Source organism: Mirounga leonina, unplaced genomic scaffold (genome assembly GCF_011800145.1).
Source record: "Mirounga leonina isolate KUSES-001 unplaced genomic scaffold, KU_Mleo_1.0 Mir_53, whole genome shotgun sequence".
Taxonomy (NCBI): Eukaryota; Metazoa; Chordata; class Mammalia; order Carnivora; family Phocidae; genus Mirounga; species Mirounga leonina.
Window position 1 is genome coordinate 3,926,542 of NW_023270807.1, and position 24,891 is coordinate 3,951,432.

Sequence of the window (24,891 nt, forward strand, 5' to 3'; positions counted from 1 at the left end):
CTGAAGTCCCAGCCTCCCACCGACACACTTGTCACGTTCCTGAGTGGCATGCTCAGGCCCAAGTGAGGGAAAGAACAGCTGGCTTTGTACCTGGGTGGCCTCGATTGATTCTATTCCCAGAAGCCCCTCTTAGTTCTCCCCTGCCCCAGTTGCTGTGAGGGTCTGCCTTGGCCGAAGGACTCTCCCCCCTCCCTACCTCGGGCTAATGGGCTCAGGGCTGCGGTGTCACACAAGCCCTCAGACTGTCACCATTGTTCCTTAGCATCTCCCCTGGCTGTACCTGTAGTGGGGCGGCCTGAAAAGCCACTGAGGATGAAACACTTTTTTTAAGGCCTACATTAATTTTCATGCGAAGCTGCCTGTGTTTGCCTGCCTGGCTGCTGAAGAAAACTGAAACGTGCACAAAATGCCACAAGACTGGCTTTGTGCGGAAGCTCAAGTCCCAGTGGCCCGGCCCCTGGAGCCCGCCTGCTTGCATCTCCAGCTGTCTGCCATGATTTGCCTGGGTTTTATTAACCCTGGGCCCTGCCCTGGAAAAGGAGCTCATCAGACACACTTCACATCTTGCCTCCTCCACCCCTGGCTAAGAAAAGTTGCCCTGATTACAGGAAGTATGTGTTCCCCAGTTCTCTGATAATTCTATCAGGAGCCAGGGTGAGGCTCAGGTGTCAGGCTCCCAGAGCTGCTGCTGACAGGCTCAGAGGCTGCCTGCGTGCACGCCTGGGGCCTGGAGGCCGACTGCCCGCTTCTCCATTCACGCTGTGACCTTGAACCCCTCACTGCATTTCTGCTTGGGAGTAATACCCACACTACCATCCCCTCCAAGTTGGTACGAGATTCTAATTAGATGAGGATGTGCTGGGAGCTACCAGGGAAGAAAAATATCATCAAATCATTGAAGTTTTTATTTAAAAAAAAGATTTTATTTATTTATTTGACAGAGAGAGACACAGCGAGAGAGGGATCACAAGCAGGGGGAATGGGAGAGGGAGAAGCAGGCTTCCCGTGGAGCAGGGAGCCCGACGCGGGGCTCGATCCCAGGACCCTGGGATCACGACCTGAGCCGAAGGCAAATGCCTAACGACTGAGCCACCCAGGCACCCCTCACTGAAGTTTCTAGACCAGAGTGGGGGTTAGTCCTCAGTCTACAGGTGGAGGCTGGGCGAAGGAAGCTGCCATGGGCACGCAGTGACCTGGTTTGAAAACTAGTTTCCATGTTTTTTTGAGGGGAAGAAGGAGGGAGCAAAGGTAGAAACTGAACGTATGGGAGTTTAGGGTATGGTGGAGGGAGAGAGCAGACCCGCAGCTTGAAGCTCAGCCCACTGAGTGGAGCCTTCACCCATGGAATGGAAGCATCTGTGAATGGGGCATTATGATGCCTTGTTCACAGGCCTTCAGAGAGATTCAGTGGAATAATACATGGAAAGCATCTGGCACCTGGTATGTTCCCCAAACACAAGTTCCTTCCCGACTCTTGTTTTATCTTAAACAGCATCACAAATGCTTTAAAAAAGGGAGGCACAAAGAGAACATTTCCTCTGAGCTGAATGTTGCCGAAAAGACAATTGTGAACCTTGGATTCCCTCTCCTTTGGGGGTTTTTCTTGTACAGTGAATGTGAAATGGCCATTTTCCCTGTCAGTGTAATGAGGAAGTAGAAATATTGCTTCTCCCTCCTCCCCCACTGCTTCTGCTACACATGAGCTTCCCCCCGCCGTACACGTGGGCCAGTAGCTTTTAACGGAGCTGCGGCTAGATCCTCACAGAGAGGAAAGTGATTTCTGTGAGATTCGCTGAGTTGTGAGGCTAATATAGTTATGATCCAATAAAAACACTGATTAGGGTCGTTTGTGTTCCCTCCCCCCGCTTCCCTCCTGCTGTGTCTCCGCAGGCCTGGTTCAGGCTGCTGGAAAGGAACTTAAGAGATAGCTGAGCCTGGAGCCTCCCCGGCCAGCTCTGCCCGGGGACACCCTAGGATGCAACAGTCAAATTGGACAGGCCAGCCTGCAAGGCAAGAGATTCAAGTTCTAAGCCCTGCCCTGCCACCAAGTCATTCTCTTTTTCTGTACGTCATCGTCCTCCCCCGTATGCCAAAAGTGGAGGTAAAAGGGCCGCGCTTGGGATCAGAAGCTCAAGTCCTAGCCTTGGCCTTTTACTAGCCTTGCAACCCTGGACCGGATATTCTATTCATTCATTCACTCCGTACGAGGCTTTGTGCTACTTACCTTTGGTCTCCAGTTCGCTCATCTGCAACTGGGTATACAAATGCCAACCTTAGAGACTGAGTTGGGGGATTAAGAGAAAAATACAAATAAGAAGCTTCCATGGAGCATGGAACAAGGGCAACAATAACTTTTCATTTTAAGCTTCCTTTTGTTGACTTTGATTCTATAAAAATATTTGCTATTGCTGGGCGTCAAATCGGGGCTCCGAGATTACTTGCTGAATGAATGAATTCTGCTGTAGAGCAGAATATTAAGCAGCTAAACGGGAACTGGCTCTCTATAATGAGGCATGCTACAGAACCAGGCCCTGCAGTCGCAAGGCCTCCACCGATCCTGCCATGCACAGAGGGCTTCTTCTCCATCTAAACAGGAATGAGGGTTGATTGGCATGTACCAACGGACAGACTTACTGCCAGGCTGACATCTCAATTCTGGCCTCTTGCAATCTGAATAGTTGCTGGTTTTCCACATCCAGGGGTGGCAGGCCTGGCTTAGGAACATCCTGAGAGGCTATGGTAGGCCTCTCCTGAAGCAGCTGCAAGGCTAAACTGTATTCACAGTGGCCCCTAGTGGCAAACTTCTAGAACAGCACGCTAAGTGGAAACTTGGCAACTGAAGGAATCTTCTCAGAATGACCTAGATTTGGAAATTTAGGGTTAACAGGGGCCTAGTTCTAATCTTCGCTTGACAAATAAGGAAACCAAGGTCCAGAGGCAAAGTGCTTCGCCAGAGGTCACACAAAAGCTCACATGTGTCTGTCCGCAAACTTTTCCCCAAACTGGGCATCTGTGGTTCCAGATGTAGTCAGGGATCATGAATTACCCATTCGGAAGAACAAAGGAGGATCCAATTTCTAAAACCAGACCAAGACCACCTTAGAGTGAGACTCTCATTTGTTTTCTTCCCCTGCATTTTGCTTCTCTCTTATCTGTAAAAGAATGTTGCTGGAAAATCCCTATTCTGGTATTTACCTAGAGTAGTAACCTACTCTGTAGGCAATGAGACCCTGAGGCCATGAAGCCTATTTTGTAGGCAGTAAACTCTGCCACTCAGAAAAATGTGCTTTTCAATGTTTCCTCCTCCACACGTTGCAAGAATGTGGTACCAGAAGGGGCCACAGTGACGGCTCAGATTGGCTCGAGTATCTGGGGGTAGGAATCATTTCCCTTATGTGGGGAAAGCTATTTTGACGTATTCTGGAGACACAAATCCAAAAATAAATTGAGCTGAGGACTTCCAGAGGGCTTAGTGGAAAGGCTTTGCTGCCATACCAGCTAAAGCCTGGGTTTGGAGATGGGGTAAGGCTATTTCAGCAAATGGATCTTAATCTTTTCCTGACAGAGAACAATTTTAAATTTGATTCATTCAGCAATAACTTCAAAGAATTGCATAAGGTGCCTTCAGCTCCTGGTGGGGAACAAGACAAGGGCTTTGCTCTCAGAGGCTAGCCCAGGGGGAGGGAGAAGCTGTACAAGGCCAGGGTGCTGATAACATTGGGATGAAGAGGCAGGAGAGGTGTACGGTGGCTTTGAGGGCCACTGGTAGTACCCACAAGCTGTTTTCTAAATGCTGGTGCTTATTCTAGATACCTGTTCTAGCTCATTTAAATCTTCACAATAACCCTATGAGGCCAGGACCATTATCCTCATTTTATAGTTGAGGAAACTAAGGTGCAGAGAACTTAAGAAATTTGTCCTTCACAGTACTGCCAAGTGGTGAAGCTGGGATCTGAACCCCAGTCTGGTTCCAGAGCCCTTTTCCTTCAATGTCATAATTGCTGATGATCTCTCCCCTGCATTTTCTGTGATGTCTGTGACCTACACCATCGTACCCACCCTGGTGCCCACACAGGGATCTCAGTACCATGCACCATGGTCTGATGTCCACAGTGCACTAAAGTGGGAATAAAAGGCAAAAGGGCAGAGGCGCCTGTGTGGCTCAGTCGGTTAAGTGTCTGCCTTCAGCTCAGGTCACAGAGCCCTGGGATCAAGCCCCCGTTGTCAGGCTCCCTGCTCAGCGGGCAGTCTGCTCCTCCTTCTCCCTCTACCCCTCCCCCGGCTCATGCTCTCTCTCTCACTCTCAAATAAATCAATCTTAAAAAAAAAAAAAAGGCAGAAGGGAAGTTTCCAAAAGCTTAGTCTCAGGAACCAAAGCCAGAGGCAGTTAAAGCTCATTCTATGCTTTGAATTTCTTCACTCTTCCAAGGCCACCACCGGTCAAGGAGGCAGATCGGGTTATGGTGCTGACCGCCCCATGCTCTTAGGAAAATCTTCCCCACCCCCAGTGTCATGTTGGACAAACATGACCTCTGGGATCTCACTACTCAAGGTATGGTGTCTAGATCAGGAGTCACCATCTCCTGGGAGCTGGATAGAAATGCAGAATCTCTGGCCAGATGCTGAATCCTGATCTGCTTCCTAGCAGGCTCCCCCAGTGATTCTTGTGTGTGGTCAAGCACACCAAGAGTACTGTACTCAGGTCCTTCTTTCCTTCTCAAGGCAGTGAGAGTATGTTTCCACCACCCCCATGACCTGGGTGAAAATGGGTATTTTCAGGATTGTAACTCTGAGAGATAAGGGGATGGGGATCTTATTCTTTGCTCCTAGAGGTGGATCCAATTATGTCTGCCCAGTCTAGGCCAAAAGAAGTTTCTATTTCCCCAGAGTCTAGAACAGTACTTCGCCCAACACCACTGCTGAAGTTATAAAGCCATTTACATAGTTTGTTGTTGGGTTTTGCTTTTTTGTTGTGAGAGAAAAGAAAGAGAGGAATGGAAAGAGAGGCTGAACCTGGGGAATGCTTGGGGAATAGAACTTTTTGGCCATTCCATAAAGTAAATCATCATTTCCAAAATTCATGGACTGATAAAGAGAAACACTAAAGCTACAATCCACTCTTCAATTAAGGAGCTATCAATTTAAGGAAGGTACAGTACGTACTGCCTCTGGGTCCAGAACAACAGGACGGTAGATTTCCTGCAAGTTCAAGGCATGCTTTAGGTCTCCAGCACATCCACCTGGCTCCTCTACAAGTGATTCTCCCTCACTCAGAACTGCCAATCGACATCATTTAGATTCTTTCTTTGGTACTGCCTTTTTATTTATTTATTTATTAAATTTTTAAAAAGATTGTATTTATTTGAGAGGGAGAGAGAGAGAGAGAGAAGAGCATGAGCGCACACGGGCAGAGGGAGGGGCAGAGGGAGAAGCAGGCTCCCCGCTGAATGAGGAGCCCAATGTGGGACTCGATCCCAGGACCCTGAGATCATGACCTGAGCTGAAGGCAGACGCTTAACTGACTGAGCCACCCAGACGCCCCTGGTACTGTCTTTTTAAAGTCAGACCTGCTCTTGAATAGAAGTCCACTGGAGATGCACAAACCTAAAATGTGAAATCTTGAAGCTGAGCCCTGCAACACTACTTGAGAGGGTTTACAGGTTAAAATGACTGTTAAAACTTCATGTAGGGGGCACCTGGGTGGCTCAGTCGTTAAGCGTCTGCCTTTGGCTCAGGTCATAATCCCAGGGTCCTGGGATCGAGACCCACATCGGGCTTCCTGCTCGGCAGAGAGCCTACTTCTCCCTCTCCCACTCCCCTTGCTTGTGTTCCCTCTCTCGCTGTCTCTCTCTGTCAAATAAATTTAAAAAAATCTTTAATAAAACTTCATGTAGTATTTAAAATCAGACCACAGCAGCAATGTCAACCATCAGTGGCATTTTATTTGGGAAGTTTCTATGTATTACATAGATGTTCCTTTCTCTTTACCCCATTAAAAAAAAAAAATCAGAAAGACTTAAAAAACATATAAAATCTCGTAACTAGTTTCTCTAGTCTTAGGTTAAAAAAACTTAAGTGGTGCCTCTCCTTTATGACAATACTGCTTTTTCAGGAGAATTCATAGTCTGTCTTTATGGCTCACTACAGATTTCTACTCCTTCCTGGGGAAAAAATGGTCAATGTTTCTGCTTCCTTTTAATAAATTCCTTTCTTGATTATTACATATTATCATTCCCCACTTGACACTTTCTTAGAAACTTGATTGCTGGATGCATTTTTCATTTGGCAAAAATTCAATGTGGCTTTGCGTGGGATGTCTAAGTGTCAGAAACAGCAGTGTTGATGTTCTGATTTTGAGAGGGAAAATATATAGAGAGATGCATACATTCCCGGAAGAACAAATGTAGGAGACTGAAATAGGGTGTGCAGAGTTAGGAAGGCTGATAGACACTACTTGGTTTTGAATTCTGTGGCTGTCAGCCACTGAAGACTGCGGTGTAGGCCAGAATATAAATCTCTGCAGGAAGAAGTTTGGTCAGGCTCTATGGAATGACAGAGTCGGCCTCATTTTGTTCCAAGTGTATCAGCACAGACACACGCCAGGAGGGGCAGTATGCTCACTTGCAATGAGCGGTTCCCCGTAAATGATCATTTACGAGCATTTCTGCAAATGCTCTGTCAACCTAGGCACCGGGGGAAGAGAAAAGAAGCATCCTCTTAAAATATACTTCCATCTCTAACTCACCCAAGCCCCCAGGTCTCCTGAGCTCTGTGACTTGCAAGGCCAAAATGGAGTTTAAGTACGTGTCCTTCTAGGTCATCTGGAAGCTGGTTCACTGGGGCCATCTCCGAAGATCTGGGTGAGCGCAGGGCAGCAGCAAGCCTACCCAGAAGGGTACGCCTTAATGATCTTCACATCGTCCACAGGGCGGTCCTGGGGGTTTGTTTCCACCATTCCTACTCGATTCACCATTCCTATACCCTGGCACACTCGGCCAAAAATGGTATGCTTGCCGTCGAGCCACTGGGTGGGGGCTAGGGTCACGAAAAACTGGCTGCCGTTGGTGTCTGGCCCCGCATTGGCCATGGCGAGAATTCCAGCCCCTAGTGGGAAAAATGAAGAAAGAGTACAAATAACCCCCAAAGCTCCAGCTGGGTGCGTCTTCCACCATCCCAGACTTTATTCTGGCCTCCATCGTCAACCATGTAACCCAAACACTCTTCCCTCTTGCCCCCCACCGAGGGCAGGCTCCCCGCCTTTACACAAAGGCCGTCACCGCCCTACCCCAACAACCGCCTTCCTACTCTTCGCCTACTCCCCAGCTTCTCTATCCATGATGATCCCCACTAACCGCTGGACCGCGTTCCCGACGCCTCGCAAAATCCCAGCAAGGTCTCTCGGCTTCTTTGAGGAAGCTTTCGCTTTCCTATAGTTTGCAACAGCAACATTCAACAATCATAGTCTAGAACACTCAGACCAGCACTGTGAATTATGCAGGAGAGAGAGGTGTCCGTCACTCTCTCTAACCCACCAGGGCTCTTTGTGGCGCCGCAGCTGGTCAGCTCCGTGGCACCCTGCCACGGCGTCAGGCATGCACCCGGAATCACAGCCAAGAGTGAGCTTTTCAAATCCACTCGCTGCCACCCGTGCTGCCAGATTATATACTTACCCGTGAATTTCAGGTCTGGATGAAGTTCATCCTCAAACTGCTTGCCATAGATAGATGCACCACCCCGACCTGCCAGATTAGAAGACGAGAGACCAGTGTATCAGTCCCATGCTCTACTCACAGCAAGAATTATGGCTCAGGGTCAAAAGATTTTTTGGAGTTCAGGAAAGGAAAAAGTAGTGAGCACGCCTAGCCCCCTGCTAAGCATATCGCAACTACAGAGCCCAGCAGCAGAATGAAGCACTGACACAGCACATTCAAATCCCTGGTTTCATTCAGGTAAGATGTTTCCTTTCAAAATAACACTAAAAGTGTTTTTCCCTGGGTATTAAAGTAATACACGTTCACTGTCAAATATGCAGAAAGTATAGAACATTCTCAAAAGAACATTAAAGTCCCCTAGAATCTAACCATCTACAGATAACTACCATTTTTAATTTGATATATTAAGAGATTTCTTAATTTTTAACTTTTTAAGGAGTATTTTAGACAGGAGTGCCCCAAGCCTTAACCCTGTGCCCATCACAGACATTGCTAACCAATCGGCATTCCTCCCTGCTGAGCTTCGATCTGTATCCTACCAACTCGGAACTCCAAGCAGCCATTTTTAATGGATTAGAGATGGCACAAGAATTAAAACCTATTTGCTGTCCTTGACGGCAATGAAGGAAAATAACATTCATGTTGGTCAAAAATACCCAGCTTAAGGAGAAGAGAGATGGTAGAAAGTGGCAATGTGGCAGAAAGGAATAATATTATAGCAGGCAGAGTCCATTGACAGGAGAGGTAGTATATCAAAGGCTATTATAAAGAAACATGGGATTAGGAATGATCTGCTAGCAACATCACCACCACATGCTATTTATACTATGTCCACAAGAGTGTGGTACTGTGCACCCAGGTTCTGTTCTTAGAGCAAAATGATATAATAAATATAGTTTTCCCAGTGGAAAAAAAGGTCCTAATAGGAGGCAACTCTCCTAATCAATTATTTAGTAAAATAAATATGACTTGTTGAACTACTTTGGTTTCTCCAAGATGACAAAACAGCCTGGAACAAAGTGAAAATTGCATTTATCAGCTTACTCTGCTTGCCTGGCAGCCAGAAAACAGCCCAGACACAGGGAGCTAGCCTCCTTCTACAGCCTGCTATGAAAGTAGGACGTTAAAGCACCATGTCCCCCTCTCCCCCAGGCCCTCCCAGGTGAAAATCCCTTGCATCAACTTTTAGGACGTTCCACCAAAGAGAGCCTGTCACAGCCCCTGGTTCTGGAAGAAGACACTTCTTTTTTTTTTTTTTTTTTTTTAAAGACTGACCCTGGGATAGATAATGACCTGAGCCAAAGGCAGATGCTTAACCAACTGAGCGACCCAGGAGCCCCTGGAAGAAAACACTTCGAAGGGGTGCCAGGATGGCTCAGTTGGAAGAAAACACTTCTCATGCAAAGAGGAATGGGGGTGAATCCTAACAGACTCAGAGAAATCTCCCGCTTGGCCCAAGCTACCTATCCTTCTGGAAAAGTACCCAGCTACCGAACCTTTTAAAAATTCATTCCCAAAATTCCAACCTGCCAGCATACTTTGTTTTTTTAGGTGTATAAACTATTTTATTAACAGACAAGGCCTACAGATTTATTTCTTCTTGGACACACCCACGGTGTGGCCACAGCGCCCTGGGGTCTTGGTGTGCTGGCCTCAGACACGAAGTCCCCAGAAGTGGCGCAGCCCTCTGTGGGCCCTAATCTTCTTCAGTCTCTCTAGGTCTTCACGAAGTTTGTTGTCCAGACCACTGGCCAAGACCTGGCTATACTTTCCATCCTTCATGTCCTTTTGTCTGTTCAAAAGCCAGTCTGGGATCTTATACTGGTGAGGATTCTCATAATGGTGATCACACGTTCCACCTCATCCTCAGTGAGCTCTCCGGTCCTTCTGGCGAGATCGAGGTCTGCCCTCCTCCACACCACATGAGCATATCTTCGCCACACACCCTTAACTGCAGTGATGGTAAAGGCTATTTTTCGCCGCCCATCGATACTGGTGTTGAGTACTCGCAAAATGTGCTGGAACTTCTCAGGGATCACTAGAGACATGGCGGCGGCCCCAGCGGCGGTGTGTAGGCCTCCTGTGGAAGAGCTGCCAACATACTTTTAAACAGCAATTATGGGACCAATACATTCTCTCTGACTAGGGAGTCAAGGTTCCTGCCTGAGGTTGGGGGTGGAGGGGATGGTGAGTGGGAGTGCTGGGGCTGAAAATGAAGAGAAGGCTGAGGGGGCAAAGCGTGGTCAAGCCCTAAGTCTGGGGCTTGGGTGAGCGAGTGGAGGATGAAGTTCAGTAGTGGCTGTCCATCGCGGGCTGAGCCTTGGAAGTGTGACCCTGCAAGCTGGGGGCCGCCAGGATGAAACCTCAGGGGCCCTGTCCTCTAGGAACTGAAAGCCGTCACGTAAACGGCACCGCAAACAAGAAGGCTAAGGGATGAGCCAGTCAAGAGTCAGAGATGAAGCCAGGGGTTTTCAGTCATCAAGTGATGAGAGGGAAGAGCACAGAGGCCCCTCTGTACTCACTAGGCAAAGGTGGACCAGCTGCAACTAGTCTGGGGTCTCTACAGCACCATTTCTACATAATATGTTACAGTTTCAGAACCTAATTCAACCCAGTAGGGTTTGCAACAAAATGTCAGAAAGACAAATCATTCCAATCAAAACATTCCTTTGGGCATGTGGAACAGGGGAGAGACGGGAGGGGACAGCAGTGATCAAAGAGTTTGCTGGTGCAGAGCAGGCTACACAGATGCCAACGATCACATACAAAGCTGACCATCTGGGAGGTTCGCAGTCAAAACTTCGCTGTGCGGGCAGGTGCAACAGGAGCCAGGCACTGGTCTGGTTTCTGAACTCTGTACCCGGAAAGTTCTTTTACTCTTCTGTCCTGTTTTTAACATTCAGTCTACGTACTTAGTGTTTCACACATACAAAAGAGACAAAGAACGTGACGAACAACTGCACCTTCCCCTCAGGAAACAGGGTGACTAATCCAGTCCAAGACCCCGTGTCCGCACCCCGTGCACTCCGCGCCCCCCTCCCCCCTCCCCTCAGCTAACAATGGGTGTCAAAGACTCACATTTTGCCCTCGGGGAACCACTATGGTGACGAGGAGTTTGTCACTTCCATCCATTTTCCTTTCTACCACCTATGTGTGCATCCCTAAAAAAATGTATTGTTGCTCTGCATGTTTTTAGGGTTATGTAAATGCTATTATACCCCTTGGATTCTTCTGCAACGAGCTTCTCTGTGTAAGTGATATTTATGCATTTGGTTCCATGCAGCTCTCTGCAGCATTCATTCCACCACACAATTATAACACCAATCTTCTCTTTTCTCATGCTGACGGGATATTTAGGATCCTTTCTGTATGTCTTTGCTTTTACAAACCATGCTGCAGTAACCATTCTTGTACTGTCTCCCAGAAACACGCGCAGACGCTCAGGGGCTACACCTCACGGCAGACAGGCAGGATCAGTTTGAGTATTTCCCCATTACCACATGTCCTCGAATATCTTGCCAGAAGTGGCCCCAATGTGCACCCCTATCCACAGTGCTCACTCTTACTGCTCTAGGTCCTCCAGCCAGACTTTCTAACATTCGTCAGGCCGAGAGGTGTCAGATTGCTTGTGTCTTAACCTGCATTTCCTTGAAGGTGTGCAGAGTTTCATGTTTACTGGCTCTTTACCCTTCCTCGTCTGGCAACAGCCACTTACCTACTGAGTGGTTTGACATTTATATATATTAGGATTCGTATTCTGGATACTAGTCCTTGGTCAGTGAATGCTTTTGCAAATACTTTCTTCCAGTGGACTTTTTTTCACTCTTTTTGGGGTCTTACGCACAGAATTTTTTGCAGCTGAAATTCCTTCATCTTTTTATGATCTGTGCTTCTGCTCTTTAAAAAAAAAAATCTTCCCTTATCCCCCATTCTCCTCTGATGTCTCTTCTTCCTGCTCATTGCCTGTAGAAACCTCACAACGAACTGGAGTGGCCCCTAAGACATGCAGAGTGGTTTCTCACACAAAGATTACCATACTTAGTGCTACTTATCCCCACCACTCCCATGCCACAGCTCATGGGACCATGGCTTAATATCCAGCCCCAAAGAGGCCACAGGTGGGCCAATGACCCATCAGGAGGCCCAGGTGAAAGCTCCGCCTGGGGCACCCGACACCAGAAGGCCACTGACCAAACCAATCAAAAACCTCTCTTCTGGCAAGAGAGCATCTAACTGCAGGTTAGCTGTCCTCTGAGCACTTCTAACCCCTTCTCTAACCCCTTCTCCATGGCCTGCCTCAACTTCAGAGACAAGGAAGGCAGGTACTGACCAGTTCCTTTTGCAGCTAGGGGTGGTCAGATGACCCACTTCTGACTTACTGATACAAACAGAAGCCTGCTGAGTAGAGTTTCTGGGAAAATTACAGCTTTCCTGATAAAGAGGGACAAACACACTCCTGCTGTCTTTCACCCTCACCTCTTTCCCTATCTTCCTCCTTTGAAAGCAGAGGTGATGTCAGGAGCAGCAGCAGCCATCTTGCAACCATAAGACAAGTTTGAGATCAAAGGCCAACACACTAACAGTGGTGGAATGGAAGGACATAGTAAGCCTGGGTCCCTGACAGCTCTGGGGGGGCAGCTGAACCAAGGCCTACACTTACCTTCAGACACTTTGTTACGTGAGAAAAACAAAAGCTCTCTTCCTTCTGTTACTTGTAGCCAAAAGCATCCCAAATTGATACAATCCATTCCTAACAGAGTCTTCTGCTAGGGGGAACTAATTGGCAGAGCTGCTGTTGGATTACCAGGGCAAATGCCAGATACCCGATCTACCGTGGGAAAGCTACGTTTCTCCAAGAAGCTTTGCACGTCCGTCTTAGGAGTGCTCTCTTCCTCACTTGCCTCTGGGGCCAGAGAGATCCAGATTTCCGTCCCAACTCCACCACTTACTGGCTGTGTGGCCTTAAGCAAGATACTTATCCTCTCCAAGCCTCAGTTTCCTTGTCGGAAAAGTAGGAATAGCAGTAGTACTTGCCTCACAGGCTTGTTAGGAGATAAAGGGAGCTCAGCATCACTGATAATACTGCGTTGGCTTCATATTTTCCACTACATGGTTTCCGTGCACTCAGATAACCTGGGCACTTTCCGGGAAAGGGAACTGTAGGCAGTTATCAGTTCATCCTGGGGGCTGGCCTGCCCTGATTTACGGCAGTTCCTCTGTGGGCAAACCTCCATCCCTCCCTCTCTGCTCCGTGCTCCGTGAGTGTAACCCTGCTTCTTATTTCACTGACAAAAAGGCAGAGTTCTGACCTCCACAGGCTCTCACCACGGAATCCACTTCCCTTCCTACATGTCCTCCGATTTGCTGTCCTTCTTCCCTTATTGATACATTGTACGAATACCCTGCTCATTGGACTATCCCACCACTACAATCCCATCACCTTTAAGGAATTTTGCAACTACAGTTCCTCCCGGTCCTGTATCAAGTTTTCTTTCTAGTGGATCATTCCTATCAGCATTAAAAAAAAAAAAGTGGTATTAATATTTCCTGTCTTAAAAAAGAAACACAAAGCTCCATCTCCAAGTATCCCCTTATGTCTCTGCATCCCTTCACAGAAAAACTCCTCAAAAAAAGCTGTCAGCACTTGGTGTCTTGGTTTCCTCTCCTGCCTCTGAACGTTCCCTCTCCATTCAGACTTTTACCCTCAGCACTCCACTGACCTGGCTCTCGTCAAGGTCATGAGTGACCACCAAGTCATTAAATCCAATGGTCAATCCTCAGGCCTCACCTTGCCTGCTCCATGAGCAGGATCTGACAGCTGACATCATCGCTCTTGAGATCCTGCCTTACTGGTGGCTCCTTTTCTCTACTGGCTCCTTTCCCTCTGCCCCCTCTCCTTTCACGGATCAGACCTGCACTGACGTCTGAAGACCTCTCCTTCCAACCCCTGCTCCCTTGCCCCTTTAACTTTCACAGGTGTTATCCCAATCAGTGTCCTGAATGTCTAACTCTGTCTTTGCATCTGCTTCCCAGAGGACCAGAACCAATACAAAAAAACTCTGGCTTTGACAACAACGAAAGCTTCCAATTGGTCTCCTTGCTTCCAGCCTGGTCTCCTTTCCACACCAGTTGATTCTGCACATGGAAGCCAGGGGGATCCTTTTAAAACAAGCCTTATCATGGCAGTCCTCTGCTCAAAATCCTCCAGTGACATTTCATTACACTTAGGACAATATCCAAAGTCTTCACGACAACTTATGAGACTCCATGACCCGGTGCTCTGCTATCCTCAAAGTCATCTCCTACCATTCTTCCCCTCACTCACCCACTCCAGCCACACTGGTCTGTGCTGTTTCTTGCCAAGCACACTCTGGTCTAAGGCCTCTGATTGCTATTCCCCCCTGGAGTGTCCTTGCCCATGACACTCTCAGCCTCACTACTTCACTTTATTCAGAGCTCTGCTCAAATGCCACCTTATCAGAGAGGTCTTCCCTAATCACACTATCCAAAATAGCACCTTCCTCACTCTCTATCCCAGGGGTTCTCAACGGAGGGTGACTTTGCTCCTTAGGGACACTGGACAATGTGTGGAGACATTTTTAGTTGTCACACTGAGGGGTTCTACTGGCATCCAGCACGGCGAGGTCAGGGACGCAGCTAAACATCCTACAGTGCATAGACAGCCCTCTACAGCAAAGAATTATCCAGCCCAGAATGTCAATAGTGCCAAGGTTGAGAACCCCTGCTTATACAGTATTTTTTCCGTATCATTTGTCCTGACCGGATAGTATATCACGTACTTAGTTGTTAACTGTCTCACCCACTAGAATGTGAGCTTCACAAGGGCTTTCTTCTTCACTATTCTACCTCCCCAGCTCTTAGAACAATGCCTGGAATATGGCAGGAGTCCAAAAGACTTGTTAGATAAGTTAACAACCAAAATAAATAATAAATGACATCTTTTTAAGATCCTATTTTGTGTCAAGCCTGTAGTCACCATTTTACAAACATCAGCTCATTTACTACTCACAACAACTCCATGAGGTGCATACAACCAAACCACACTCCGCATTTATAGCTAAGAAGGCTCACGTAACTCGTCTACATTTAATAAGTGTTTGTGTGAAGCTAAGATTCAACCCCAAGCCCACCGGGCTCTACGACCCGGGCTGTTCACCCCACGCTAAGTGACCTTGCCATATACTACCGCTGAATTAAATTTCCTCACGTATTTCTCTTATCCCAGACTCAAGAAACTATGGAACCCAAAATGGTTCCAGAATGATGTTAGATCAAACCTAAACTCCTGTCTGGGCGTCTTCATAAACTGGTCTGATCTTAGGCACCGTGCTATCTCTAACTACTCTGTGCACTCTGTCCCCAATTGTCCCCTTAACTGTCCCCTAAACATGCAGTTCAGGAACCTTAGAAATCACACCATAGACATTTGTCCTGGACACGGAGAGGTGGCTAGATTATGTCACAGAGCCGGTCCAGCATGTGAGACACGACATGTGGGGTGCTGGGCTCTCTTTCACCCTTGACAGGTCTCTGTCACTTATGCCTCTGCTCTGTACTCTTTCTTCTTCCTAAATCTAAAATGCCCTTCCCTGTCCTCCCAAGAGTTATTCCAATCTCTGTTATATACGTGATCCAGAGTATAATTGTACACTTGCATATTATATTATTACTCTCTAGTTATTTCTTATTAGAACTATCTTGTCTTCCTGGCAGAGAAGGGAGCACTGCAAGGAAAAGAAAATGCCTTGGCTTCTAATGCTTAAGTCTCTTCACGGGACTTAGAATAGCACAGGATACCCAGCAGACTCTTAGCAAATATTCATCAAATGAATAAAATTAACAATGAGCTTGCTGTTCAACACGTTAAATCTCAGGTGTTCCTGGGGCTACCAAGAGGAGACGTGAAGTCAGAGGGAGGGTGATGCACAGCATAATCAGCACGTAATTAATCACTGCAATCACGCCAGCTGGTGAGCACTGAGAGGTTAAGTACAGAGCATGAAGAGCAAAAGGAAAGGCTTGACAGGATGCCACGTCTTATAGGGAGGAGAGAAAGGGAAGAAGTTAGTAGAAGCAGATAAAAAGAGATTCCAACAGCTAAGGAAAAAGCCGGCATATAGTTATTACAAGAAGAGAAATTTAAGAGGGAAAATACTTTAAAATCCAGCAGGAAGTCAAAGATATTCGAATTGAGAAAACACCTGGCAAAGGTGTACGAGAAAAAACCATGGAAAGAACCGTCGCAGAGTAGCCAGACTGAGGGACAGCTGGGGACAGAAACAGTACACTGGCTTGCTGATGAGCCCAGGACGCCATGCTGCTCATCTGAGATGTATGGCAAAAAACGTGTTACCTAATCAGGGAGCAGTTCACATCAGTGACCCAGGAGGGCCTAACTCTTGTCTACCTTCTACCACAGACCTGCCGGCTCAATCATTCACTGTACTTGAGGCTGGATGCAATTACTTGGAAATCTTCTGAGTGATTCAATTTCATTAAAATTGCTTCATGGAAATGTGACATTATGAAGGATTGCAAACCGATTATAGAAATATAGGGAAGCTCTGACATGAGCAACTCAGATTGGAGTCACTTCCAATTCTTGTACACTCATCATGGACTCTCTCAGCTCAGCTATTAGTCTGTAGTCACCATTTTACAAACATCAGCTCATTTACTACTCACGTGAGGGTCTTAGGTGTTATGAATTAAAATTTTATCTCACAACAAGAAAGAGGAAGAAGACAGGAAAGAAGTACATCAAAGTGTTTACAGGACACTTTCAGATAAAGAAGTGGATTGAAGGGGCGCCTGGGTGGCTCAGTCAGTTAAGAGTTAAGACTCTTGATTTCTGGGCGCCTGGGTGGCTCAGTTGGTTAAGCGACTGCCTTCGGCTCAGGTCATGATCCCAGAGTCCTGGGATCGAGTCCCACATCGGGCTCCCGGCTCAGCGGGGAGCCTGCTTCTCCCTCTGACCCTCTCCCCTCTCATGCTGTTTCTCTCTCTCTCTCTTGCTAATTAATTAATTAATAAAGACTCTTGATTTCTGCTCACGTCATGATCTCAGGGTCCTGGGATCCAGCCCCACGGGCTCTGTGATCAGCATGGGGTCTGCTTCTCTCCCTCTCTCTGTGCCCCTCCCCACCCCAAGCGCGAACACTCTCTCTCTCTCCCTCTCTAAAATAAATAAATCTTAAAAAAAGTGGAGTGAAGCAGGATTGGCCCCTGCCTCCCCTAATACCCGATGAAACACACACACAAAATTCCATTTGTTTCCAAGCCCCAAATTCACCAGCATCAACCAAATAAAAAGGAAACAAACTTATTACAAAAATTCTGAAAAGAGTTACCAAGGAAAGAAATGAGCGATTCTTCTGCCTGCACTCTCTAAAAGTAGTAATCAGGAAAGAAGAATTGTAACCCAGAGGATTCTTACAAATACTCTCCAATTCTAAGAAGCCAATAGAAGGGTGGGTGGGCTAGCAACCCTGAAAAAGTTAAAGAGAAGCCCCTAATGGCAGAAGCCTGTGCATACCAGAGGCACTTGGGAGCAACATGACAGGCCACCAGCACCTGGCACTTTGGGAGGAGGGGGGGAGCACTGGGCCATGATGGGGTTCAGGACAAACTACCCCAAAATATGGTGCTTTGGCATACTGAATTTCAAGTTGAAGGAATTTGAGAAACATCAGGTACAAGAAGGACATTCGGGGCCGCCTGGGTGGCTCAGTCGGTTGGGCGTCTGCCTTTGGCTCGGGCCATGATCCCAGGGTCCTGGGATCGAGCCCCGCATCAGGCTCCCTGCTCGGTGGGAAGCCTGCTTCTCCCTCTCCCACTCCCCCTGCTTGTGTTCCCTCTCTCGCTGTGTCTCTCTCTGTCAAATAAAGAAATAAAATCTTTTTTAAAAAAAAGGACATTCTGACCTTCCCCTGAAGTAGGTCCTAAGACCCTCACGTGAGAGGGGCCGTCCCTATACCTGCAGGAAAAGAACATCTCATCTCTAAGACAGAAGGACCCCCAGAGGAATCTGAAAGAACAGGCCTTGCTGTTTTCCCCAGTTTACTACATTTAGCTCAGACCCCCTTCGTCCTATCACATTTTCCCACAAATTTCCACTGTTCGTCAAACCTAGCACAAAAACACTCAGGTATAACCTATTCTTCAGGTCTTCATTTTTTTTATCAAGGCCGTGGTGTCATCAAAACTTACAGCAAACAGGGGCGCCTGGATAGCTCAGTCGATTAAGTATCTGCCTTCGGCCTGGGTCATGATCCCAGGGTCCCGGGATTGAGTCCCGGCATCGGGCTCCCTGCTCAGCAGGGAGTCTGCTTCTCCCTCTCCTTCTGTCCCTCCCCCCCTGCTTGTGCTCTTTTTCTCTCTCTCTCTCACAAATAAATTCTTAAAAAAAAAAAAAAAAACTTACAGCAAACAAATTTGTTTTTGTTTTTTTTTTTAAAGATTTTATTTATTTATTTGACAGAGAGAGACACAGTGAGAGAGGGAACACAAGCAGGGGGAGTGGGAGAGGGAGAAGCAGGCTCCCCGCAGAGCAGGGAGCCCGATGCGGGACTCGATCCCAGGACCCTGGGATCATGACCTGAGCCGAAGGCAGTTGCTTAACCAACTGAGCCACCCAGTCGCCCAGCAAACAAATTTGTATTCTTTTCTCTCATCAATCTGTCTTGTTATAGAGACCCAGCTATGAATGAAAAAGGGTAGGAGAATCTTTTGCCTCCGCTACAGCTATTCTCAGGGGACTCCTGGGTTGGGGGAGAGGGATACCACTGACTGGTGGAGGGGACCCATGGGCAGGACTTTAACAGAGGCTGGGAAAACAGAACAGAGGCTAGTCCTCCCATAAGGTGCACTCTACATTAGCTCTCCTACCACCTCATCAGGCTGGAATAAAATAAAGAGAAAGCAACCTAGCATCTGGACTAGGGAGAACAAATGGTCCCACAAGGGTGGGGACAATGACAAAGAGAATCCACTTATACCGTATCTGAGCAAATAAAAGGTACGGACAGCATCAGTGCTGACAGTAGGCATGGGTGAGATGAAAAGATATGGCACAGGAACTGTGCAAACATATTACCACAACTGGAAGGAGAAAAAGAAAGCGTGTAAGACAAACAAAAACAAAACAAAACAAAACAACACCTCAGGAACTCGGTCTGGGAGAAAAACACAGTCCAAGAAGGGCTTCTCTGCAACTGTCTCAAGCTAGAGATGCTTCAACAGAAATAAGAATCCAATACAACAAGAGCTCAAAGACAAGATAACAAATCAACAGAATAAGGTGAAAAGATTGCAGACTAAGGAAACAGATTGAGAGCCCCATGACACCAATACGGAGCTAATGAATCAATTAGAGCAGTAAAGAACAGAACAGACATGATTGAAAGTTGAATAACGCACAGAGTAAAGGTCTGACATTATCTCAGTGGATGCGGGGAAAAAATAGAAAAACATCATCTCACACACTCAAAAGAAATGTAATAGATATGGAAGGCAGAGGTCATGAAACAAGAGAATAACTAGTTTCCTGAAATAGAAAATCAGAGCAAGTAACAGAGAAAATATTCAAAAATACAAATCAAAACATTTTCCCCTGAGCTGAAGGAAGGAGTAAATCTGGCCTCAGTATTTCTCAAAGCCACGCTTAAAACCAGAAGGCAACAGAGCAGAACTGGCTAAACCGATCTGAGGGGACGAGTGTGGCCCAAGAACAGTAGACCCAATCATGGTCTTTTTCAAATTCTCAAACATGATTGAGTTACAAAATATAACACCCCCTAGCCCTTGCAATACAAACCATTCAATAAGAAGGTCTGCCCTCCAACACTTGGGAACAGAAAAGTCTAGTGGTGGGCACTGAACCCTCTGAAATGCAGAACCCATACTGTAGCTGAGGGAATCAAGCACAGAGTAGAAAATGTACTCTGACAAGGAAAAATTAAACTAATGACAAAAACTGAGAGTGAGGGAGGGAGTATAGGTGTGAGGTAATAGAAGATACATGGATATATGGATATATCTACATATATCTATATACCTATCCCTGGTTCACGGTACTCACGGTACAGAGCTCCTAAAACTCTTGTAATTTCCTAAGTGATAACACTAGGAGAATCTGTTGTTCTAATATTTGGTCTTTTTTTTTTTTTTTAAGATTTTATTTATTTACTTGACAGAGAGAGAGAGACAGCGAGAGAGGGAACACAAGCAGGGGGAATGGGAGAGGGAGAAGCAGGCTCCCTGCTGAGCAGGGAGACCAATGCGGGGCTCAATTCCAGGACCCTGGGATCATGAGCTGAGCCAAAGGCAGACGCTTAACCAACTGAGCGACCCAGGCGCCCCTAATATTTGGTCTTTGACCTGTCCTTGAAACAGGGCTTCTAAAACCTTTTTAAATTCCTAAGTGATAAGAACACTAGGAGCATCTTTTGTTTTAAGGAGACAGGTGGGGTCCTGAATGGCTCCTGGATGAGGACTGGTCACCAGAAAGACCAAGCCATGATTAAAAGCTTGGAATTTTCAGTCCCCACCAGGTCCCCCATTCCCCACCCCTGCTTCTCCAGAGAGAGGAGAGGAGCTGGAAATGGAGGTAATGATTGATCATGCCTACATGAAGAAGCCTGCTCAAAAATCCCAAGAGTACAAGGTTCAGAGAGCTTCCAGGTGGGCAAACACATCCCTTCCAGGAAGATGATGCACCCAAATCCACAGGAACAGAAGCTCCTGCCCTCAGGACCCTCACAAACCTTACCTTATTCATCTCTTCATCTGATTGTTCATCTGTATCCTTTACCATATCCCTTAGTAAACTGGTAAACTGTTTCCACGAGTTCTGTGAGCTGCTCTGGCAAATTAAGGGGGGGGGGGTTATTGGAACATCTGATAACCTAGGCTTGGGACTGAAGTGGGGCAAGGGGCAATCTTGTGGGACTGGGCCTTAACCTGTGGGATCTGATGCTATCTCTAGTTAGATATAATAGTAAGACACTCACTTGGTGTCACAGAATTGCTTGTGGGGGGTAAACCCCCATACATTTGGTGACCAGGAGGGTTAGAAGCAAAGTGATCTGTGTGAGTAGTAAAGGTGACATGCAGGAGAAAAACACAGAAGGGAAGATCTAAGTTTTTCCCAACACAGAAGGCAGGAAAAATGGAGTTTTTCCTAAACAATAGGAATGGGTAGAAATTTAAGTACTAATTGCCTCACCTTACATAGCAGGAAATCAATTTTTTGGTTATATATATAAAATTAAAATTTTTTTTGTTTTAAAAAAATAGCATGCATGACACAGCCTATTCTCTTAAAATTATTTCCATTTAGCTAGTTATCCATTCGTCCATCTATCCATCCATCCTTTTGAATAGGTATCTGAAAAGAAAAATGTCTAGAATAATGGCCACCAACAGTTAACATTAGTCGTTTCTAAGAAGTGGGAATGTTGCAGGGATAATTAATCACTAATAGTGGTTAGAAATCTTTAGGAAGTATACTTATGAGCATTCTTTTTTGTAGTTTCTTATATATACTGTATTTTTTAAAAAGATTTTATTTATTTATTTTGAGAGAGTGCTCAAGCAGGGGGAGGGGCAGAGGGAGACAGAGAATCTCCACGCAGAACGCACAGCTCACACAAGGCTCAATCTCATGACCCGGAGATCATGACCTGAGTCGAAATCAAGTCTACCGACTGAGCCACGCAGGCGCCCCTATACTGTACTTTTTACATGTGTCCACACACATTAAAGAAATTGAATGCCTCTGGTCATAAAGGATAAACAGAGAACTGAGAATGACAAAGAAGAACAGGACTAAGAAAAAAGACAGCCACAGAGGATATCAAACTTATTTAAAGGCAAAAAAGCAGGAGCAGGAATCAGAGAGAAGATGCAGACCAAGAAGCAAGGGGTTTTGAAACTAACGTTAGCATCCACCGATTTCACTAATAAATCCCAGCTAAATGACAGTAACTCCCAAATTTGTACCTCCATCCCAGACCTTTCCATGAACTCCACACTCGTATCCCTTTACTTATTCAACACCTCTAATTGAAGATCTGACAAGTATTTCAAATGGAATGTGTCCAAAACCAAAACCAAATTCTTGATTTTTCCCCTCTACACGTGTTCCTCTGTCAGCCTTCCCTATTTTGCTGAATTCAGCCAAGGTCGGCTTAACTATACCTGTCCCTGTTGGGTCACCTCCCTGGATCATGAAGTCTTTGATGATCCTGTGGAATTTGGTGCCATTGTAGTAACCTCGACGTGCCAACTCAGCAAAATTTTTACAGGTCTTGGGAGCATGCTTCCAGTATAACTCCAGCACAATGATCCCCATGCTGCAGGGGGAGAGGACAGTAGAGCTCCAGTCAAGAACAAGGTCGCAGCAGCAGGAATATTATGGGATTGATCCAGCACTCTTTATTTTCAAGCTTACATTAACTCATGAAATTGTAATACACATCAGATTTCATGCTCGGCCAAGGAAAACATCACAATCACAATGTAAATAACATAAACACAGATACCTTCTTTGAGTAAAACACACAGGAGCTTCTGGTACTTCTTTTAAACAAAATAATTGTGGACGACTAAAAATTCGAATGAGCTTTATATATTAAAAAAAAAAATCACCGATCGTGGGAGACCCATATAACCAACCCTTAAATTAGGAAAAAAATTGCAGTTAATTTGATATTTTTTTAAAGGAGGACATTAACATATCAGGAATCTGTACTTATTTATACATGCCTGAGTTTCTGGGTGGGGGTAGAAACTGGGTAAATGGGAAGCAGGAAGGCTTTCAATGAGTATCTTTTTTTAAACTTTTGTATTTTTGAACCTTGTAAATATATTACCTATTTGTAAAAATTTTAATGGAAAAAAAAAAAAGTACACTTTGTGTGTATTTAGGAGGGGCACAACAAATGCAAAACCTGATTACTTCAAATCTCTATACTACCAAATGGGATGAGCACTTTTCCCCCTGAAATACAGCTAAGGAAAAGGAAAAAGTAAAATACAGACAGGTGCCTTCCCCTCCACTCCATCACTCACCTAGATTTTAAGCTCCAAGAATATGAAAATTGAGGCAACTCTGTATAGCCTGGATACCCAGTGCCAAGTACAGTGTAAGCATTCTATAAATAAATAAATAAATAAATCTCATATGTGCTAGAACATAGCTTTCTAAAAGCCTTTCTACCAGCAATTCATCCTTCACACTACTAACTTTCAACAGGGATTAACACCTACTCTGTGCAAGGCACGGTTCTAGGTGCTTTTCCCCTCATGGAGCTTATATTCTGGTGCATATTTTTTAAATACAGGGAATATTTTTGGAATGGCAGTCAGGAAATACCTATACAATTGTGAAATCTGCACACCTGTTGACAGCAATTTCAACTTTAAAGTGTTCTATAGCAAAACTTACAAATGTGCCTAAGGATACAGTATGTGTAAGGGTATTTATCCCAGTATTTGTCATAACAAAAAACAAGAGGCAATTTAAATGTCCCTTACTAGATATATGGGTTTGGTCAAATCATTTAATTCGTAAGTTCTGTCATTTCCCCTGCTAAAATGGGAGAGAAAGTGGAATAACACCTACATGATTTGAGTTGCTAAGTGGCTTAAACTAAATGAGAGGCTGTACGTCAGGCGCATGGCACTAGCTGATTGGTGCTCAATGATACCGCTCTTTGATGGTGGGGAAATGCGGTTCTTCCGGTGCCTTCCTAGTAATTTGTTTATACAACTAACTACTTACAACTTTAGTAGTTACAGACCTGCCCCTTTCACTACACTGCAAGGTCCTAAATGCAAGGCAGTGTGTCTTATGCACCTCTATCCTGATTCCAGACCCGACGTCGCCTGCTTGTAGAATCAACACATGCTTGTCGAATGAATAGATGAATGAACCACGGGGTGCGAGGAGGGCAACTGGGCAGCTGTCGCTGAGGTTTCAGGGCGAGCCGGTGCGGAGCGCGGACGCGGACGGTGGCGGCCCCCATTCAGCCCCCAGGCGGCCCCCTAGGCCGCCGCTGCACGCTTGCCCACGAGGAGGCCGTGCTCCCGGGGGAGCGCACCGGGAACCCAGCCCCGCGGCAAAGCCCGGGCTCCGCGTCGCCTCCGCCAGCCCAGCCCTAGAGGCCCGACCCCTCTCACCTGGTCTCCAAGTATACGTTGGGCGGCTGCCAGGAGTCTGGGGGGATCGCCGCCATAGCGCAGCCGACCGAATGCGGCAGCAAAGCTACTTCCGGTGTCGGTTCGTGGGGACCCTCCGCTGCTGCGCACACTTCCGGTCTTCGTCGTTCAACCTTTGCGATGCCAAGATCTTGGGGGGCAGAGACGAGGAAGAAGAAGAATCTCCCTTCCAAGGCCGAGAAACCGGGACGCGAGGCGAGAACAAGCTGGCTGCAAGGACGGAGAAAAGCGCAAGCTCCATTGTAGAGGTGGTCTCCAGGTGAAGAGACCGCGACACTCTCCGGACGCTCTGATTGGTTCGCTTAGGCGTGGAAGGCGGGAACAACCAGCAAATCTGCACTCCGATTGGAGTTAATATCCTAACTTTCAGTTGGGATAATTTCCTAGTTCCACAAAAGGGCAAGGACCTGAAAGGGAATGGAAATGAGTTGCCAGTCTCTGACCTTTGTAAGGCCCTGTACAATTTACGTAGCACTACACTTTATTCTTATCTACTCCACAAAGCAACCCTGTAAAGTAGATATTATTGTTCCCACTGTTCAGTTGTGAAAACTGAGACCCAGCAGTGAAATGACTTGTTCATTTGTCCATAGTCAAAGAGCAAACCCGAGCCTCCAGACTCCACAAAGAGTCTGGGAGAGAGGAAGGAGAAGGGCCAGGAAGAAAATGAGAAGGAAAGAGAGCTAAAGGAGAATGAAGATCAAAGAGATGAGGGCTCAAGCAGGGCTCAGAGTGACCGGCTGGGATAGATGGGATAGAAGGGGGCGCCTGGGTGGCTCAGTTGGTTAAGCGACTGCCTTCGGCTCAGGTCATGATCCTGGAGTCCTGGGATCGAGTCCCACATCGGGCTCCCAGCTCAGCAGGGAGCCTGCTTCTCCCTCTGACCCTCCCCCCTCTCATGTGCTCTCTCTCATTCTCTCTCTCTCAAATAAATAAA

General features: G+C 46.5%; 1 protein-coding gene and 1 pseudogene across 1 annotated transcript; both read right to left on the reverse strand.

Moving 5' to 3' along the window:
- Nucleotides 1–5,920: 5,920 nt before the first annotated feature.
- On the reverse strand, nt 5,921–24,232 carry PPIL1 (peptidylprolyl isomerase like 1). Its single transcript, XM_034990523.1, has 4 exons — nt 23,916–24,232; nt 21,933–22,087; nt 7,671–7,739; nt 5,921–7,104 (listed from the first exon to the last, which is right to left on the reverse strand). The coding sequence occupies exons 1-4, from the start codon at nt 23,969–23,971 to the stop codon at nt 6,884–6,886; spliced, it is 501 nt and encodes a 166-aa protein (XP_034846414.1). The 5' UTR covers nt 23,972–24,232; the 3' UTR covers nt 5,921–6,883.
- Nucleotides 9,059–10,744, reverse strand: LOC118000696 (annotated as a pseudogene).
- Nucleotides 24,233–24,891: the final 659 nt, after the last annotated feature.